Source organism: Danio rerio, chromosome 21 (genome assembly GCF_052040795.2).
Source record: "Danio rerio strain M-AB ecotype USA chromosome 21, GRCz13ab, whole genome shotgun sequence".
Taxonomy (NCBI): domain Eukaryota; kingdom Metazoa; phylum Chordata; class Actinopteri; order Cypriniformes; family Danionidae; genus Danio; species Danio rerio.
In genome coordinates, this window is record NC_141041.1 from 49,380,108 (window position 1) to 49,402,088 (window position 21,981).

The following is a 21,981-nucleotide window of genomic DNA, read 5'->3' on the forward strand; positions in this document are numbered from 1 at the left end:
TGCTTGTTGCCAGTAACTTTAACAACAGGCGTGTCAACTTTCTGTCTTTTTCTTTTGTGTTACAAATGGGTTTCAGAAGCTTAAAGTTGTGTAGCGCCATCTAACGTCAAGGAGTGATTTTGCATACTCTTCTGCTTGACGCCAGTGAAAATCGCTTGGGCTTGAATCCGGAAAAACTTCTCGAAAAACACTGACGATAAACGCAAACAAAAGGTGTGTACGACCCTTAACACTGCAAACCCAGATTCAGTTCTTCAATGCACAGAATGCAAACCATAACCACCATTAGAGCAACGACAAGGGTAACAACATTTTTTTCTGAATTTTACATTTCAAAGAGCTTCTTTTTTTTTCAGTTTACGGTGTTTGATTTGTAGCTGAACTTGTTTCAGTAAAGTACAGTAAATAATATTAGTGCTGAATGTCTGACAATAAAAATTTATCAAATAAAAAAAATACTCCAGTTCACTGTATGTATTTGTTCATGTTTTATTAATGGATAAGCCTGAAGCACACCATAATTTAATTCGGTCAATTTATACAGGGCTAGTAGTACTAACACAACTGTTTCTACAGATACACACTCAGGTATTGGTTTAGTAATCGTAATCACTATTGGGAAGGTAAAAAAGGGGATCGGAACGTTGACCTACACTTATATTTAATCAGTTTCATATATTAGCATTATCTAACACATTGGCGTTATATCCAGCCTGATACTACGAGGAAACGTAAGTATTTTACGTTTTGTCAGTTTAGTGTCTAGTTCGTACGAGTTCAGTTGCATGAAAATGTACGACTTTAAGAAAGGAGGCGTGGCACCCAACCCCACTCCTAACCCCAACCGTCACTGGGTGATGAGCAAATCGTACTAAATTGTACGAATTAGATTGTACGAATTCATACGAATTAGCCACTAAATCAAAAGGTTACGAATTGCCGTGAGATTGCGTTGTTATATCACACACCAAAATGAACAATGATTATAAAACATTATAATAGACATGCATAGCTAACAAATGCATATTCGTTTATGAAGACTCTAATTCGTTATCAATAAGCATGAATTAATAATGAACAATGGTTTAAATTAACACCAACTTACAATATACACTTTATAAAATGTTGATGATACCTAACTAATGTTAATGAACTTAAACTTGTAAACCGAAATCTATTTAAATTTTAAATGTCATACTGATTAATGTTGTGATTCTGCTTTATTTTAAAGGGCACCTATTATGCAAAAATCGATTTTAAGACAGTTGTGTGGCTACAGTGTGTGAAAATAAGCAGCTTCTTATTGTACATATGTATTAATTGAGTTGTTTATAACCACACTTGATAAAAACACTTTGATTGACATTCTCCCTTTGTATGTGGCATCAGAGGGGGAAAGCCCCGCCCACTACTAGTGACCATCTCTCTCATTAGCATAGACAGCCCTGAGTGAGAAGCAGCCAACTGTCCATTAGAGTTTTGAATCTGCCACTATGTTGACTCACAGGCATTTGTAGCTCCGCCCTCGTCTGAACACAGCACAATCTCATTTGAATTTAAAGCGACAGTCACCAAAACGCCATAGTTAGGATCAAAGCCTACCAGGGGCAATTTCACAGAGTAATAAAACATTATTTGCTTGCTATTCTGAGCTTAAACTTCACATACACACTCTAGAGACATCAGAGACTTATTTCTCATCTTGTAAATAGGGGTGGTGTAATAGTTGGGTTTAGATTTGGTACCTAAACAAAAGTGTTACTAGTGTTTCACATTAAGTGATTGCATAAGCTTCATTACAGTGTATGATAATAACCTTTTAAAAGACGTCTTACCTGAATGCATGTTAAATCTTAACAAGACCGATTTCTGCAATCATGCACTTAACTCAAGGTCCATTCACCGGGATTTTTCAGCATAATAAAAATAAGCTAAATTTAAGATCATCCTTATATAACTTATGAAATAAATTGCATGGATGATATGTGCAGTGCATTATGCATTGTACAACATAATGCATTTACCAGATTAGTAATTGCTTTGGGAATTAAAAACAAAAGGCATGGTCCAGTGTTGTAGCTCTGTTTGATATAATAACTATGAGTTGAGGAGAACTGGATTTGCTTCAGCAGCTGGAGTAGAGTTGTTCTCCTCATGTGCTCCTCCAACCTGTTTGACGTCCTGTAAGGCCAGATCCTCAGCAGTGTTGTTTTTCTTTTCCCTGTACAAGTCAAATTGAACAGTACGGTGTCAAACAGACTTCACAAATCAATTCCTATAGAGTGCTCCATTCCACTTGAAGTGCACTCACAAACTTCCCTTAATTGTGTCCTCAGGGAAATCCCCAACTCCACTTTGATTCAACACCAACCCAACATTACCCAGGGTACGGATTACAGTTTGTTTGTTTATTGAGGGGATTAATTTAATTTAATTTGAATTAGCATGAATTTACAGCACATGCTTTGAAAACTAGTTAAAATGTCATATTTCTCTGCATTTGAACATTCTTGCAATCATTTGGGATAAAGTAAGAATATAAATCAGCAAAATATATATCACTGTTCTAGTGGTTTTTGGATATTTTAACGATAGATTCTTACATATTGTGCCTTTAAATGTTAAACATGAATGACTATGATTTAGAGCAACATGTGTGAGTAAGGGCCTACTCACACTACGCTATCCGAACTATGCCCAAGTCTGTTTACTGGATCGTTTGAGAAGTGTGAGTGCCCTAAATCGGGCTCAGGCACGGTTCACTTGGCCGGCCCTGGCTGGGTTGGAAGAGGTGGGCCTGAGTGCGGTTCACTTGGGCTTTGGTGCGGTACGCTTGTGCAAAGCGAGCCTGAGCCCGAAACTGAAGACGAGACGTGACTTTTAAGGGGCTGTTTCATATGTGTTTATTAATCATTCTTGCTGTTCAATGAACACAATCAGTCGTAGTTTATTAAAGACGCAAACCCCTCACTGCATGACAGCTGCACCTTCAGCAAACCTCCTAATTCCTGCAGCACGAGGGCTTTATGGTTGTTTATGAGTGTCAAAAGTGGCGGATCTGTTCAGCGAAATATTTGACCGCGTGTCACCGCATATCAAACCACTAAAGTGATATAACTAAAGAAACCTCCACTGTGCTGAGTGAGAGTGCTTCTTAGGGTGCTTTCACATCTGTAGTTCGCTTCATTTGGTCCGCACCAAGGATACATTGTTGCATTTTCCGTCTTTGGGTTGTTTTCACACCACACTGCTGGCTTTGGTCCGAACCAGTTGAAACGAACCAAAATGCAGTCATCTGACAAAATCCACATCTCTCATTGGCCAGATGTTGTTGAACATATTTCCTAAACTGCTCATTGATTGGTCAGAATTCACGTGCGGGAAAATGCCAGTGAACTCCCGCAGGTAAACAAAACCTTTTACTCTGGAGGGACGACTGCGCTGGCTGATTGTATCCCTGCTTTAGACAAACTACACGTTACGAAAATGAAGCGCGGCCGCGGCTGGAAAACAGTGTTTAATGCATCGCTCGTCACTTCAGGAGGAGCCGTGAATTAATTTAACTAAACTGCGACATGCTCATCTTGCGGAAATATTAACAACGATCCATCAGGTAATGTTTCCCCTCTCTCTCTCTCTCTCTTGGTAAAGCGCTGTCAACAAATATTTTTCCTCCATATCCCATAATGCACAGCGCATCGGCCTACGGCAGCTGAATTAGTCAAAAACGCGCAGCACTTTTTGCAGTTGGACCTGTTTTAGTACGCATCATATTCTCACCACAAACGAACCGCTCCAGTGTTCGTTTGAAAGCGTATTTGGTCCGCTTTTGGTGCGCACTCGAGTACGATTGCTGCATTCTCACCTGCCCAAACGAACCGTACCAAAAGGGGAAACGAACTCTAGTGCGATTCAATTGAACTAAATAAGGCAGGTGTGTAAGCACCCTTACTGAACAGCGCATCATCGATGACGTAATCATGCCCAGGCCCGAATGTAATATGAGGCCATACTCACACTACAGTTGCCTTGAACCAGGCCAAAGCACGCTTGTCCCCCCTCCCGTCTCCCCCGACGGCCAGCACTCGCATTACATTCGGGCCTAGGCACGCTTACGTCATCGATGCTGCGCTGTTCAGTAGAGAAGCGCTCTTGCTCAGCACAGTGGAGATTTCTTTAGTTATATCGTTTCAGTCGTTTGATACGCGATGACACGCAGTCAAATATTTCGCCGAACAGATCCGCAACTTTTGACGCTTATAAACAATCATAAAGCCCTCGTGCTGCAGGAATTAGGAGGTTTGCTGAAGGTGCAGCTGTCGTGCAGTGAGGGGTTTGCGTATTTAATAATCTACGGCAGTTTGCGTTCACTGAACAATAAGAGTGATTAATGAATCCATATGAAACAGTCCATTAAAAGTCCCATCTCACTTTAGCTTCGGGCTTTGGCGCATTTCCCTACTGAAAAATCCAGCTTAAACCAGCCTAGGCTGGTTGGCTGGTTTTAGGTGGTCAACCAGGCTGGTTTTAGAGGGGTTTTGGCCACTTCCAGGCTGGTTTCCAACCATTTCCAGCCTGGTCTTAACTGGTGAGGCTGGAAAATGACCAGCCAAATCCAGCTAAAACAAGCTTGACCAGCCTGGTTTAAGCTGGATATAGCTGGTTTTGGCTGGGCTCCCAGCCTGGCTAGGCTGGTCAAGCTGGTTTTAGCTGGTCATCTCCCAGCCTTACCAGCTAAGGCCAGGCTGGAAATGGCTGGAAACCAGCCTGGAAGTGGCCAAAACCCCTCTAAAACCAGCCTGGTCGACCAGCTAAAACCAGCTAACCAGCCTAGGCTGGTTTAAGCTGCATTTTTCAGCAGGGTTTACACTCACACACAAGCGTACCGTGAAAAAAGCCCAAGCCAACTGCGCTCACCTCTTCAAACCAGGCCAGGGCCAGCCAAGTGAACCGTGCTTGAGCCCGATTCAGCGCACTCACACTTCTCAAACGATCCGGGAAACGGGCCTGGGCACGGTTTCGGATAGCATGTGAGTACACCCTGAGTGCAGGTCGTCAGAGGGAGAAGGGAGGGGGGACAAGCGTGCTTTGGCCTGGTTCAAGGCAACTGTACATAGTGTGAGTACGGCCTAAATTAATGACATAATTTTCATTTTTGGGTGAAGTATCCTGTTAAAAGAGATTTTATTTTTACCATTTCTCCTCCACGTCATCAATGGTGTCGGGCAGGGGGATGTTGAGCGTTTCAGGGAGCAAAAATGCTATTAAACCAGCGATGACAGCTGATCCTCCGTATACTATGCTAGGCAGAGCTGGCAGGATATCGTCCAAGATCAGAACAGCAGGTGCAGCCATGGATCCTATTCTGGACATGGTAGAGACAAAGCCCATACCAGTCTGCCTGTGGGACAAACATAAAGACCAGAGGAAAAGCAAAGTCAAACTACATTTTGGGACATTTAGCCCTTTTGAAACCCTTTTTCCTGATCTTTCTGAATTAAATTCAATTATTTAAATTACTTCATCCAATCAGCTCACAGTGAAAAAAAACAAGCATCACAAATACTCCAGAAGACCTACTGGAACCAGCATGGACCCAAGATCCTTACATAAATCAGTCAAATTTGGTGAAGGAAAACTCATGGTTTAGGGTTCATTCAGTATGGGGGCGTGCGAGAGATCTGCAACATTAACAGCCTGAGGTGTCAAGACATTTGTGCTGCCCATTACATTACAAACCACAGGAGAGGGACAATTCTCCAGCAGGATAGCGCTCCTGCTCATACTTCAGCCTCCACATCAAAGCTCCTGAAAGCAAAGAAGGTCAAGCTGCTCCAGGATTGGCCAGCCCAGTCATCAGACATGAACATTATTGAGATGTCTAGGGTAAGATAAAGGAGGAGGCATTGAAAATGAACACAAAGACTCTTGATGAACTCTGGGAGTCCTGCACGGATTTCTTTGGTATTCCAGATGACTTTATTAATCAGTGATTTGAGTCATGTCAGAGATGTATGGATGCAGTCCTCCAAGCTCATGATGGAGTCAGACACAATATTCATTCTGTCTCCACTGCAGCAGGACTTTATATTCTATACTGGACATTATTTCTGTTCAGTGATGAGACTTTAGTCTAAGCAGAGTCAGACCGCACTGTCCTAATTAAATCATTCAAAAGCAAGGCATGATCATATTTTATTTTGGTCAATAAGCGTAATCAAGAAGCCTTTGCCTTTCATATAAGCCACTTCTGATATTAAATGATCAACTAGAAGTCAACTTAATATTTCTTGTTCCTAAACCTTGGATAGGCAACAAGATATTGTCAGGTAGTGTAAAGTCTGTGTGTACATTTGATTGAAATCACTCATTAGAAATTAATTATGTTTAGAAATGTGTTACAAAAATCTCTCTGTTAAACAGATATTGGGGAGAAAAATGTACAGGGGGCTAATAATTCAGGAGGGCTCATAATTCTGACTTCAACTGCATGTCAAAAGTTTAAAAACCGGAACAAAAACTGAGCTGAAAGATGCTTAAAAATAGTCTTGCATTTGGCAACAACCTTTCAGTTTGATTTCACGACCTCAAATCTTGTTTCTCCACTTTTTAACTCCAAGTTAACTTTCAGATTCACCTCGTTTATTGAGTGCAACACTTAAAATGTTGTCACCACCTGATGCCTAGTCACCACCTATTGTTCTTCCTTACAGATGTACATTAGAATTAGAACGAGGAAGATCTGGGCCACTTCCTTTTCTTTGTCACTTAAACAATAAAAAAGCTTTTCTGAAGACGAGCTTGAGGCATGACAAGCATGAGTACTAGATGTTACTGTAAATGTCTCAACTCTGTGTGAATGCGGCTTAATGAAGTACTGAAAAACAGGAATGACCACAATGGTTTGCTGTCAGGGATAATGGGTGATAGCGCTGTATTTCACAACTGAATTGATGACGCATTGTTAAGAAAACTGGTGTGTTATCAGCACCATGTCCTATGGTGGCTGACTCGAGAGCATGAATACCTTGAGCACCCTCTGGTGGTGTGAAAATGCTTTACATTGATAGTTTTCAGTAATGTGACATGTGCAGAGACCTGGCAGGCAAAAAACAACGGGCCATAATGGCAGCTACACTCTGATCTTCAGGCAGCACAATCATATTCCCGTCTGTTTCTAGCTACGAATGTTTGGATCACATATCAACAGAACAGAGATATGATCACAAACTGTAAATCGTGGGCACTTATGATCCATATTCTGCACCTACACTCAAAAAAAAAGAAAATTTCTTAACTTGTCCAGACTACTTGATTCTAATGAGCTGAATCAACACAATCCTTGATATTTAATTGGAACAACTTAATTTTTTATGTTCAATCCACATAAATTTGTTAAAAGTGTTAACTCAATCGATTTGTGTTGGGAAAACACAAAGTGAACTTAATATTTTTAGAGTTTTCAGTGTAAACACTCTTTACACTATTTATACTACAAAATGGCGTAGAATAGTGCATAAGTATGCGATTTGGGACGCAGCTAACGTCTTCTAAAGTTTGTGTATTCTGACCTGATGACAGTAGGGTAAAGCTCTCCAGTAAACAAGTAGACACAGGTGAAGGAGGCGGATGTGAATCCCTTTCCAAGAACGGCCAGTGCTGTCCTTGTGACCTGCATATCTGCAATGACAAACAGGTCAGTGATAGGAAGGTCAGATACTTTTACTGACCCTCATTCGGCAAAATGAATAAATCTTTATTTAAAGGGCCATGAAACCCCCTCTTTTCAGCAGGGTGTTTTCACACCTCTACTTTGGAAGAAGCCAGAAAAGTGGGCGTGTCCAGCTCTGTTTAAGGGGGAGTGTCGGAGGAGCAAAAGAGGGATGGTGTGGGAGTGTCTATTTGACCTGAGTGTTAGAGTCAAAACACACACACACACAGGGGAGAAGTGACTGTGTTTATATGGACATCTGTAGTCGAATTATTTGACAAATTATTAAATGGTGGACTTTAACTGCAGTTTGGCTCTTTCATTCAGGGAATTCATTCATGCCCCTCGCGACAAACGAGATATTTGATTCGAGGAACTGCTCTAAGCGTGTATTTTTCATGCAATGTTTGATACCGCACGGCGAATAAGAGAAAAAAAACCTCAGCATTTCCCGGAAACTTAGATGCACACAGCAGGTAGCGTCAGAAAGCCGCGTGCGTTATTCCGGTCACTAAATGCGGTGAAAATCCTACTCGACGGTAATAGTTTGGTTGTGGTGCTAAAATGTTTACACTCGGTCCAATAGTTAGTTTGATATGAACAAACGGAATAAACAAAGAGCACTGGTCACTTACCAAATCTGTAGAGACAGGACAATCATTAGCAACTAGAACCCTGTCTTTATTAAGAGGAGACGAGCAGCGAATCCGGATCTCCATTTAAAGAAGAGAAAAGGTCTCGGGTAAACAATGTTCCTTAGACACGTAAGTTTTTGGTGTCGCGTCACATACACTGTAATCCACGTGTGATTCCAGCTGCGCTCTCACAGACAGAAAATAAAAACAAAACTTCACTTCAGCAAATTAGGAAAGCAACACTGAACGCTTGTTTTGCCAACACAACGTGGCGTCTCTCTGCCGTCTGAACACTGTAACATTAATGAAGTTGCACAATGGAGCGCGCTGATTGGTTTGAACCAAGCTTTACTCATGCATTAATGCAGCACACTCTGAGTCGTAATACGTTACACCCAGGTACAGTCGCCCAGTCTACATGCTGGAATACACGCTATGATCTCATGACCGTGACGCAGCTTCAAAAATTCGTTTCAAACCGGAAGTACGAATTTGCTCGAAATAACGCAAAAACTACCAATTTACACTTTTTAGTGAAATATAGGTGTCCTAATAGTGTTTTTAGCAGTGTGGGACACATATACGACTGTCAACAGCTCAAAAAATGTGTATTGGTGTTTCGTGACCCTTTAAGGCACTTGTTCATTTGAGTGACGTTAAATCCAATGCATCAAAACATCAAAAGTGGTCACAGAAAAGTTTAAGCCTCCACAACGCAATTCAAAAGCATTATAAATCCGAAAATTCAATACACTGCAGGCTGACATTTAGCCCAAGTCTATCATCACAGATAGTTGTATCGTCAGTGGAATCATTAAGTAATAATCTAACCTTCAGGGACAAAGATGTTAGCAAATATTATAGATGCTGACACCAGGAGACATGCGCCTTGAGTCAAGCGTCGGCCCAGAAAGCTCAGCATCAGAAGAGCCACGAGTTTAGCAGGAAAATCCACCGCCCCGAAGATCACCTGCATCAGATAGATGTTCACCCCGAACTTCTGCAGGTCCATAGCCAGACCGTAATATGCAAAGCTAGTTGAAAACCTGTTAAAAAGAGAACTGAGACTTCAATTATTGATTTTAGCTAGTTACTGTTAATACAGAGTTATACGAAACACTAGAGCTATAACAACCACATAGATTTTTGGGGATTCTGTCAGGACTCATGAATCATGTCATATTATAATAAGAATATAGAAAATTCTTCTTTTTGCGAAGAAACGTTATGTTTCATCTGGGTTTGAACCATTTTAAAGGCTCGTATTGTTATATTTTTGTTGCTGCCTTTAACACTATTGACCATATTTATATATGCTTTTAGATAGGCTCTTAGGCATTAATGGAGTTGCACTGAAATGGCTCAAATTGAACTGGCCTGTTGTCAGTTTGCAACAGTAAATGAAGAGGTTCACATTGATTATTTATTCAACATGCAGTACTGTAGGGGCAGTTCTAGGATTTTTGATCTTAGCTTTTAGAAGTTCTGACAAAATTTGCTGCAATCTGCTTTTTAAAATTATTGACATATAGTGCAGTCAAGCCTGAATGATTTAAACCTCTTGAAGTTACTTTTATTCAACCAGCATGTTTTATTTTTGACCAGAAATGGCACAGGCTTCTTCCAAAATGGGAAGTTCGGATCATTTTACTGACTCGGATCTTTGAGTATTGTTCATCAAAATGAATGAATCTTAAGTAATTTTTAAGTAATTTTTTGTTCATTTGGTTCAATTTGCCAAAATATTATTAAAATTGCTTCCAAACACATCTACAACTAGCCCAAAAGATTGATTGCAAGACAAATAAGTCATAAATAGAATACTATAAGAAATAAAAAAAATAATGATTCAGTGTTTACCTGCTCTTTTGTCTATGAAGCTTGTCTCTTCGCTCAGCTCACCTCTTCATGTCTTCAAATGTCAGGGGTTCGTTCATGTTACACTGACAGTCACATATAATCTTAACCAATGCACAGTCTAAGCCGATAGGAGCCATGATCGTTCGTTCATCACGTGACAGAATGACTCAAATCCGAGGACTCGAGAGATGAACGGTTCAATTCTTTTTCCGGCTCTAAACGCGTATGATTGGCCCGTGAGAAAGGAGTGACTCAGACCCGATAGGGGACTCGAGAGGTGAGCGGACCAATTCTTTTTCCAGCTCTAAACGCATATGATTGGCTTCTACAAATGTGATGAAGACTTGAAATTAACCATACCACCTGCACAAATGTGCGCACGCGCGGATGAACGAATCACCCCCTGAGAGGACTCGTAGTTCCCGAGTCATATTGAAGATTCGTTCAAAATGAACGAATCGTTTATGAACGACCCATCACTAAGAGGCATCATTGTGAAAACAAACCTATTTCTCAGCTCTTATTTACATTTGAACAATAACCTTAAGTCAGATCTTGTGATGGGGTATGAATAATTTCAGGCTCGATGTTTATTTTTAATTAATAATTTAATAACTCGCTTATTAAAACTTCATGTTAGATTTTACTTAAACAGTACAAACGTATTCTCACCAGACGACCATAAGGCACATGGAGATCTTCCTCATGGTTGGTGTTCTCAGGAGGTCAAACACAGTGTATATGCTCTTACTGGACTGAACCTCTTTCTGCATGTGGGACTCCAGCTCCTAAACATCAGCACACACATCAAGCACATTCACCACCATTCACGCCAAGCTTGGGGTCAGTGCTTATTTATTTATAATGTTTTTTTTAGCATGGGTGCAAACCCCATCCCTAGCCCAACCCATCATTGGTGGAATGAATATGAATGACACTAAATCTAAAAGTTGCTAATAGCTGTGAGATTGCATCAGGAAAAAATGGGTTAGTGATACTGATATTTTGGCTTTGCTATCATGAGAACAAAGATAATTTTAGGAATCTGACCCCAAACTTTATAAACATGTTGTCAATAACAGACATGAATTGATGTGAAACCTCTAAAGTGATCTTCTCTGTCATCTCAGGCTTGCCGTTAATTTTAGCTACGCGGTGGAGAAGCTTCAGCGCCTCTTCAGATCGACCATTCAACACCAGCCAGCGGGCCGATTCAGAGAACCACCTGTGACAGAAACATTACTGCAGTTAACTTTAAATCTTTGCAATGCCTTTGTTTGAATCCACCTAATTATCTCATGGACGTTTTAAACTTTGACACTTTTAGAAATGCAGAAACAGGGCTCGAAATGAACCTTTTTGCTTGGTAGCACCGGTGCTCCTAACTTTAAAAATTTAGTGGCACCCACCAATTATGAGCACCGTTACTACAAGTTTTATACAAACATATTTATTGTATTTGAAATCAACACTAATCAAACTACCAAGCAAAAAAAAAATTAATACATATATGCAAGCGTGAGGAAAATATGTCTCAACGAAATCCCGTTACCACGAGAAAATACATTTTTATACCATAACTGAGTAACCAAAGCATACACGGAGCGCTCACCGGCGCAGCACGCACTGCTTGAATGAATCTGTTAACGATATAACTGTGCTGTTCTCACAAGTGCTGTCTGATATTGCACTGATGATTTTGACACATACTGTACCTTATTATATGCATACATGTTAATAGCAATACTATTTTTTTTTAGGAGTAGCGATGTTAGTTTACTCAGTGTAAGCCCGTTTGCGATGGTGTACGTGGTGTTCAATTTAACATATAGCTGCCCCTTGCATGGCATGAAGGATTAAACAGAAGCTCTCGTGCTAGATGTGGCAAACAGTTACCTAATAAATTCCTTCCCACAGACTTTTCATAGCAAACTTGAAGCCAATGGAAGTCTTCTACTCTTGGAAAAGTGTAGATGGTGGATTAACATTCAGCCCATGATCACTAGTAAAATGTGTCATTATTTGTAACTAGATGGTTTCTAAAACTAAATCTGTCAGTGTTATCTTCATTCTCCTCTTCAGCGCTTTACTATTTTTCGCGGTAGTAGCTCTCTCTGTCATCCGAAGCCAGAATGCGAATGTAATTGACAGCTGATATTAACCAATCATTCGCGTTCAGTGCTAGAGCAGTGGTGGGCCAATAAGAAGAGCGCGAAGGCGGGGCAAGCATTACGGACTTGGATTTGTTTACTGCAGCAAGTTGACATGACAACTGTTTTAAACCACTCCTGAGCGCTGCGTTTCACGTTTCAAGCGTAGACAAAGAGCTCAGAGATGCATTCTGCGAGAATGTCTCCCGAATCAGCGCATGTGGTGAACATTTTGCAGTAAAAACTGGTCGCACACAACAATTTTAAGCACTCGCAGAAATGCTCCCAAATATATTTTAAGGTCGCATAGATAAAATTTCGGGCGCATATGCGATCAAAATGGTCGCAATTTCGAGCCCTGCAGAAACAATTACTTTCAAAAGAATGAAGAGTCATTTGAAGAATTCCTCACCAGCTGTACATGAAGAAGATGAAAAACGGAAGGCAGACGGCCATTTGTATTTTGCGCCAGTCCCTTAGACTGTATGCCACTCCAGCTAGAACCATCTGACCGAATGTGAAGAAGAAAGATGATAAGGTGCCCACCAGAGTCCGAGTCTTAGTGGGAATCCACTCCACCTCTGACAAAACAAACAATTCAGGTCACCTTTATTTAAACTTTAATCTCTGATATAGAACAGCTCTGCAGGACGTCATTATTCAGATCAGTTTACTTTAATGTTGATTCAGATCAGTTCAATAACTTCCAATGTTCTGCAGTTTATCACAATCCTATGTTAAATAACGGTGAAGTAGGACACTCACTGAGGGAGACAGCATTGAGAATGACTCCAGAAACTGACATTCCTGTCAGGAATCTGAAGATGCAGTAGACCACATAAGACGGAGCGAGAGCTGTGAATGAGCCCAAGAGTGCGAGCTGGAAATATGACCAAATCAACAAGGCCTTTCGGCCAAACCTACATGAGAATACAAAAACACAATTAACAGACTCTGAAATGTCCTTCACCAGTTGGAAATAGTACGGCAAGGTTTTTGCAAGTCATTATGATTGTGGTTCGCAGTACAGATTATTCCAATGCCAATCAGAAGAGCAAGGAAGCTTTAATACCTACATTTCAGCAATGAATGCAAGTTCAAAAGAAAGAATAAGACCCTAAGATATAGAATGTGTTGAAGTTTAAAATGACAAAAAGTCTACAACAGGGGTGCCCAAAATTGGTCCTGGGTGACCAGAGTCCTGCATAGTTTAGATGTAGCTCTAAACCTAATCAAACACAGCTGATGCAACTTATCAAGGTGTTCAAGACTTTTTTGAGTTCCAGCACCTCCAGGAATCGAGTTTAAGACCTATGGTTTAGACCCAACCCCAATCAGACACACATGGGCTAGCAAATCAAGCTCTTAGTTGGCTTGCTAGAATTGTCCTGACAGGTGTGCTGAGCCAAGTTAGAGCAGGATACCGACCAGCCCTCCAGGACCAAGTTTGGGCACCCCTAGTCTATTAGATACACATGTAAACCTGAACGGGAAAATAATACTACACCATGGTGTCAATGATATGGAATCAGTTTTGCCTGTGTCTATATTTGTAAACTGAGTGGTCAGTTCATGAATAGTCAGGGGGCCAAAGCAACAGTTTCTATATCTTGAGTTGGACTTCCATAATTAGCCCAGCACCAGAGACACAAGAACTTTCCTGATGGGACTTACTCAAGAAGGCAAATGCCTACAGATATAAACATATCTACAAATCCCTACATATACACTTTACAGATCCCTGTACATTATGGGTCGTTGTTCAGTGGCCAACTTCCGACTCATTTAAGGCACTACAGCAGTAACTGGGGTTTGCCAACTTCAGTCTGATTGCAGGACGTGTATTCTTATGCTTTCCTTTCCCACAACCTGAGCCCAAAATCCTTCCCAAAATCCAGCTTAAACCAGCCTAGGATGGTTGGCTGGTTTTAACTGGTCAACCAGCCTGGTTGTAGAGGGGTTTTGCCCACTTCCAGGCTGGTTTCTATTCCAGGCTGGAAAGTGACCCGCTAAAACCATCTAAAACCAGTTTGACCATCCTGGTCAGCTGGTTTTGGCTGAGCTCCCAGTCTGTCCAGCTAAAACCAGCCTGGAAGTGGCCAAAACCCCTCTACAACCAGTCTGGTCAACCAGCTAAAACCAGCCAACCATCCTAGGCTGGTTTAAGCTGGATTTTTCAGCAGGGCAATGATCATACTATCAGTTTACTAAACGTACTGTGGTCCAAAAGGACTAATCTGAATTATGTGTTGTACAAAGATGTTGCAAAAACATAGTTTGGGATGACTTACCTGTCTGATAACCCTCCAAATATAATGGCACCTGTCAACACTCCTCCCATGTAAATGGTCTGGCTCATTTGTTTGAGTGGACGAAGGGTACAAACCAAGTCCCACTAAAATAAAAATTAAAACAATTAATTTTTAAAGTTCACACTTGACATTTACTAGTTGTGCTGGACAGTGTGGTTTAGATCATGACTCAGATATTTTTCTACTAACAAAAGTTTTCATGACCTGTTTGTCAAAAATTATATTTCTGGACATTATACTTCTACGGTTTCTTCTCCTGCACCTTTGATTTCTTACGCAGAAAGAAGATCAATGCATGCTTGTTTCTTGTGTTGAAAGCAGTTGTGTAAACCCAACAACCAACAATCAACCTCAGTTATGCAAACCCAACAATTATCTGGTGTGACCATCATTTGCCTCATGCAGTGTAGCACATCTCCTTCCCATTGAGTCGATCAGGTTATTGATTGTGGCCTGTGGAATGTTGGACCAATACTCTTCAATGGCTTTGCAAAGTTGTTAGATATTGACAGGAACTGGAACTGTTGTATATATTGATCCAGAGCATCCCAAACATGCTCAATGGGTGACATGTTCAGTGAGTATGCTGGTCAGGCAAGAACTGATCTTACAGGAATTACAGGTTCTTGCAACATGAGGTGATGTTTGTTAACGGATGGCACAGCAATGGGCATCTGAATCTTGTCCTGGTGTCTGCCATCAATAACATGCAGCTGTGATCGTTGTCCATAACAGATGCCTGCCCATCCCATAACCCCACTATCACCATGGGCTACTCGATTCACATGTTGATATCAGCAAATCTCTCACCCACACAATGCCATGCTTGTTGTCTGCCATCTATCCAATCAAGTGGGTCAAGACGACAACATTCAGTCAGGTCAAGACCCCAGTGAAGATGGCAAGCATGCAGATGAACATCCATGAGATGGTTTCAGACATTTTGTGCAGAAATACTTTGGTTTTGCAAACCAACTGTTGCAGGGTGGCTGATCTCAAATGTTCTTGGAGGTGAAGATGCTGAATTTGGAGGTTCTTGGGTGGTGTTGTTAGACATGGTATGCGGTTGTGAGGCAGTTTGGATGTACTGCCAAATTTTCTGAAATACCTTTAAAGACAGCTTATGGTAGAGAAATAGGTGTAGACATTCATAAAACACAACAGGTTACTTTGAGGTTGGCATAGTGTTGGGGTAGCTGTACATGTTAATGAAACCCAACAGGTTACTGGGAGGTTGGGTTTTGGGTGGGTGTTGGAGTTGTAGACGTTAAAAAAACTCAACAGGTTACTGGGAGGTTGGGTTTAGGGTGGGTTTTGGAGTTGTAGACGTTAAAAAAACTCAACAGGTTACTGTGAGGCTGGGTTTTGGGTGGGTTTTGTAGTTGTAGACGTTAATAAAACTCAACAGGTTACTGGGAGGTTGGGTTTTGGAGTTGTAGACGTTAATAAAACTCAACAGGTTACTGGGAGGTTGGGTTTTGGAGTTGTAGACGTTAATAAAACTCAACAGGTTACTGGAAGGTTGGGTTTTGGGTGGGATTTGGAGTTGTAGACGTTAATAAAACTCAACAGGTTACTGTGAGGTTGGGTTTAGAGTTGGGGTAGGTGTAGACATTCATCAAACACAACAGGTTACTTTAAGGTTGGGATAGTATTGGGGTAGTTGTACATATTAATACAACTCAACAGGTTACTTTAAGGTTGGGATAGTGTTGAGGTAGTTGTACATGTTAATAAAACCCAACAGGTTACTGGAAGGTTGGGTTTAGGGTGGGTTTTGTAGTTGTAGACGGTAATAAAACACAAGAGGTTACTGTGAGGTTGGGTTTAGAGTTAGGGTAGGTGTAGATGTTAATAAAAGACAACAGGTTACTGTGAGGTTGGGTTTACCCTGCTAAAAAATCCAGCTTAAACCAGCCTAGGCTGGTTGACTAGTTTTAGCTGGTTGACCAGGCTGGTTTTAGAGGGGTTTTGGCCACTTCCAGGCTGGTTTCCAGCCATTTCCAGCCTGGTCTTAGCTGGTCAGGCTGGAAAATTACCAGCTAAATCCAGCTAAAACCAGCATCTCCCAGCCTGACCAGCTAATACCAGGCTGGAAATGGCTGGTAACCAGCCTGGAAGTGGCCAAAACCCCTCTAAAACCAGCCTGGTTGACCAGGTAAAACCAGAATTTTCGATGTAGACATTCATGAAACACAATAGCTTGGACTCTGTGTCGCATACAAGAGTTGAATAAATGAAAACTCCAAGAGGTTTGTACGGCACACTTGGAGCTCAAGTCCCAGCCTAAGGTAGACCTGTGCAATAATCATGCTAATTAGCATCTTGATATTCCACACCTGTGAGGTGGATAGACTACCTCAGCAAAGACAAAGTTCTCACTAAGGATGCTTTCACATTTGGTTTCTATTGCTTGGACTGAAACCGAATTCAATTTTCCACCTCAGCTGGTTTGTGTTACACTGTCTTTTTTTCCTTCTGAACCCCGGTACGCTTGCGTCATCAAGCTGCTGTTTTGTGTACAACTGTTGTAAGGTGATGGCCATGAAAGCAAAGCGCCAAAATGGAGATGTAAAACCAAAATGCAGAGTGCCTCTTATATCTATCTGCCACAAAAACATGTATAAATGTTCAGAGCATAGGGCGATGTCTGCAGAAGTCGTTTTTGGTGGAGACAAGCAGACATTATCAATGTTTGCACTGGGTCAGTCCCGCTTGTCACCACAGTAGGTGATTCACAGACACACACACAAATGAACGTTATGAAAACTAAAGTTTGTTGTGCAGTTGGCGGTTCTCTTCTGTTATTTGGTACGATTGCATTCATATCAGAAGTTAACCCTACCCCAGACCACGTCTTTCAAGCAGACTCGGGTAAAGCTCACAGGTGCGCATTAGAGTTCAGAAGACACAATCACACAAGCAAACAAATCTGGGCGCGGACCAAAAGTGCTAGTGTGAAAACACCCTAACACAAAATTAGACAAATATTGAATGAACAATATTTCTGAAAAATAGTATAAAGTTTTATATTTCTTAAAATTCACCTCATAAAAAAAGAGAACATAAACATTAGTGTCCCATTTAAGTGTAGAATGGAAATGCATTAACTATTTTATAATGAGCATTTTTGTGAATGAAATGCATTTTAAAAGCATGTGACCTTGCCCTTTTTTAGTTTTTTTCCCTTTTTATTCAATAAATCAATGTTACTGGTCACCCTTTATGTCTGTCTGCCTCTTTTACCAATATATATAAAATAAACTTAGGTGGCGACGCAGTGGAGCAGTAGGTAGTGCTGTCGTCTCACAGCAAGAAGGTCAGTCGGTTGCTGGTTCGAGCCTCGGCTGGGTCAGTTGGCGTTTCCGTGTGGAGTTTGCATGTTCTCCCCGTGTTGGAAGGGCATCCGCTGTGTAAAAACGTGCTGGATAAGTTGGCGGTTCATTCCGCTGTGGCGACCCAGGATTGATAAAGTGACTAAGCCGAAAAAGAAAAAAACTGCATAAACTTAGGTCAGGGTGACGTGGTTGCACAGTAGGTAGTGCTGTCGCCTCACAGTAAGAAAGTTGCTAGTTCGAACCTCGGCTGGGTCAGTTGGCGTATCTGTGTGGAGTTTGCATGTTCTCCCTGCGTTTGCGTATTTCCCCTACAGTCCAAATACATGTGCTATAGGTAAAATGGGTTGGCTAAATTGTATGTGATGTGAATGAGTATGTATGGATGTTTTCCAGAGATGGGTTGCAGCTGGAAGGGCATCCCTAAAACATGTGCTGGATACGTTGGTGGTTCATTCTGCTGTGGCGACCCCTAATTAATAAAGGGACTAAGCCGAAAATAAAATAAATGAATGATCAGATATTAAGCAGACAGTCTACTAATACTCAAGTGGACCATCAAAATAGTGTTACCTAAAGTAATGCCACTATTTTAATGATATACATGGCAAATTTGCACACATTCGCTGGTCAAAAACCCCTTCATAAGTGAATTTGAGTTTGACACAGAGCAAGAGGCAGTGTTTTTACTATTAAGTAAGTAAGAAGTAGGCAATTCCTTTGGCAAAACCCTGGGTATTCCCTAGCCCTCTACCAAAATAAAAATATAATAATAATAATGCTATAAATTTAAATAAAAATATCTAAGGGTTTTTAGATTCAGCACATGCCTGTCAAAAGAGTTGTGCAAGGCTCTGATGTCCATTATATATATAGTAAGTCAACATCCGGTCGTCAATTATTCCTTCCTTCCTTAATTGAACTGCCTCAAAAGCAATTAATGTTATTAAAATGAAACACAGATCTCCATACTCACAATGGAATCCAAAAAAGAGAAAAGAAACTTATTCACTAGCATATTTACAGTCAATGTCATCTATTAAATGAGCAAATACTATTACACTATAAATGGTGGGTTGTTTAATTAAGATGTCTTCATAATGCAGAGCTAAAATGACTTACTTCTGACACAATAGATGAGATGAATTCAGACTTGTCGTATGTCCAGCCATCGGCACAACCCTCTGTTTGCAGTTCCGTCGCATTTCCATGACTCAGTTTGTCTGTGATTAAATGCCACTGAGTATCTTTGTACCGGGAGCATTTGGACAGCGTTAAGGAGGAATCCAGCGGGATAAATGCACGCAGGAGGGTTGTTGTGCTGTCATTCATTGCAGTCGTTACATTGGGTATGCGACAATGATGCTCCGGCACGCCAGCAGTGAAGTTATTCAGTAAATTCTGGCTAGCCATTAGAAGACCTGGGATGGAGAGCAGAGTGACGTGAATCATCTGAAAGCGTCCAAACCCGCCGACTTCATCCAAAAGATCCGCAAAGCCCATTCTGACCCGAGATTCCCTGTATATTTGTAAGAGTTATCCCTTGCAGAGGAACACAGCTCAGGACGACTGAACTCTCGACTTTACAAACACGCACAATGAATGATCAATTTTGGGGTTAAAGTTTGCCAAAAAAAACTTCTGATTTCTGATCGCTATCATTATTCCAAACAAAACTGTACAAACAGTTGAAGGGACCAGAAAGTCACCCCCTCCATGACACACACACAGAGCACAATAATGAAATTTTAATCTGATTAAAATGCCCCGCACTGGAATTTTCATAAAGAGCTTGTGCAGGACGAATGACCTTGTAGAAACCCATTGACAAATTAAGCCAACGACTATATGAATAAGACAATGTTATGTGCGCTTTAATAATATTTGGCAACCTTATTTAATAGTGTTTGAAGTAGCAACTTGTTTCATTGAAGCCAAAAAAACTTTTTCTGACTAAATGTGTGACTTTTGCAACCCAGTTACCTATTTTCAACCATTCTAAGTGTTCTTTGTTTTTTTCCTCTGCAAGCATAAAATCTTAACCTTTCCATGGCTTTGCAAAGCAGTGGAAAACTTGACAAAAGTTTTGAGACATTTGCTTTTACATGCACATAAACCTTAATGCCATCCCAATCTTAATCTATAGGGATTAATATGGTTGTGGCCACCATTTTATTTCTCTAACTGGTTAAACTCATTTGGGAAATTTCCACAAGATTTACTAGTGTGTTTATGGGAACTTTTGATGCTCTTCTAGAAAGATGTTCAGTTGCATTGAGGTCAGGACTTTGTGCAGACCAGTCCAGTTCCTCCATACCAAACTTACTCATCTGTCTTTATAGAGTTTGCTTTATTCACCAGTGTGCAGTCATGCTGGACCTGAAGCCCCCATCTCTATTCTGTTCCCATAAAGTTGGACTCATGAAATTCCAAAGTCCAAAACGTGCTGGAAGTATAGAGAGTTTTGTCCACTAGAGTCTAAGCTGTCTAAGCTACTACACTATTTAGTAATGTGTTTATGGGGATTTTGATGCTCTTCTAGAAAGATGTTCAGTTGGGTTGAGGTCAGGACTCTGTGCAGGCCAGTCCAGTTTCTCCACACCAGTCTCAATCATCTGTGTTTTTAAGGAGTGTGCTTTGTGCACCGGTATGCAGTCATGGCGAAACTGAAATCCTCATCTCCACTGTTCCCAGAAAGTTTGGAGCATGAAATTCCAAAGTTTAAAATGTCCTGGACGCATTAAAGGTTTTGTCTACAAGAGTGTAAGCTAGAGTCTAAGCTACTACACTATTTAGTAGTGTGTTTATGGGAATTTTCGATTTTCTTCTAAAACTTCTAGATAGGTGTTTAGTTGGGTTGAGGTCAGGACTTTGTGCAGGCCAGTCCTGTTCCTCCACCCCAAACTCACTCATTCATGTTTTCATGGAGCTTGCTTTGCGCACCGTTGTGCAGTCATGCAGCACCTAACATCCCCATCTCCAGACTGTTCCCACAAAGTTGGGAGCATGGAATAGCAATGCCAAAAATGTCCTGAAAGCATTAAGGGTTTTGTCCACCAGAATTTAAGATACTAGAAGATTTAGTAGTGTGTGTATGGGAATTTCCGATGCTCTTCTAGAAAGATGTTCAGTTGGGTTGAGGTCAGGACTTTGTGCAGGCCAGTCCTGTTCCTCTACACCAAACCCACTCATCCATGTCTTTGTGGAGTTTACTTTGTGCACTGGTGTGCAGTCATGCAGGAACTGAAATCCCCATCTCCAGACTGTTACCAGAAAGTTGGAAGCATGAAAATCCAAAGTCCAAAATGTCCTGGACGCATTAAGGGTTTTGTCCACTAGAGTCCAAGCTACTAGGAGATTTAGTAGTGTGTTTATGTGAATTTTAGATGTTCTTCTAGAATGATGTTCAGTTGGGTTGAGGTCAGGACTTTGTGCAGGCCACTATAATTCCACCATCCGAAACTCACTCACCCATGTCTTTATGAAGTTGAGTTTGTGCACCGGTGTCCATTGTCCAAAATGTCCTGAAATCATCAAGGGTTTTGTCCACTAGTGTCTAAGCTATAGTCCAAGCTACTACAAGATGTACTAGTGTGTTTATGGGAATTTTTGATGCTCTTCTAGTAAGATATTTAGTTGCATTGAGGTCAGGACTCTGTGCAGTCCAGTCCAGTTCCTTCACACCAAACTCACTCATCCATGTCTTTGTAGAGTTTGCTTTGTGCACCGATGTGCAGTCATGCTGGAACTGAAATTCCCATCTCCAAACTGTTCCCACAACGATGGGAGCATTAAATTCCAAAGTCCAAAATGTCCTGGAAGCATTAAGGGTTTTGTTCACGAGAGTCTAAGCCTGACCCCTGAAAAACAAGCCCATACCATAATTCCCCCTCCACCAAATTGTACACTAAACCCAACCCTCACAGGAAACATTTTGTTTTACATTTTGATAATAATTAAATCTGGGTTGTTTATGAG

At 41.1% G+C, this 21,981-nt stretch overlaps 1 protein-coding gene across 1 annotated transcript; it reads right to left on the reverse strand.

Annotated features, from left to right (window-relative positions):
- Nucleotides 1–473: 473 nt before the first annotated feature.
- On the reverse strand, nucleotides 474–19,603 carry oatx (organic anion transporter X). Its single transcript, XM_087301931.1, has 10 exons — nucleotides 19,126–19,603; nucleotides 14,648–14,751; nucleotides 13,122–13,276; nucleotides 12,769–12,937; nucleotides 11,308–11,431; nucleotides 10,879–10,994; nucleotides 9,178–9,392; nucleotides 7,572–7,680; nucleotides 5,195–5,401; nucleotides 474–2,221 (listed from the first exon to the last, which is right to left on the reverse strand). The coding sequence occupies exons 1-10, from the start codon at nucleotides 19,504–19,506 to the stop codon at nucleotides 2,098–2,100; spliced, it is 1,704 nt and encodes a 567-aa protein (XP_087158057.1). The 5' UTR covers nucleotides 19,507–19,603; the 3' UTR covers nucleotides 474–2,097.
- Nucleotides 19,604–21,981: the final 2,378 nt, after the last annotated feature.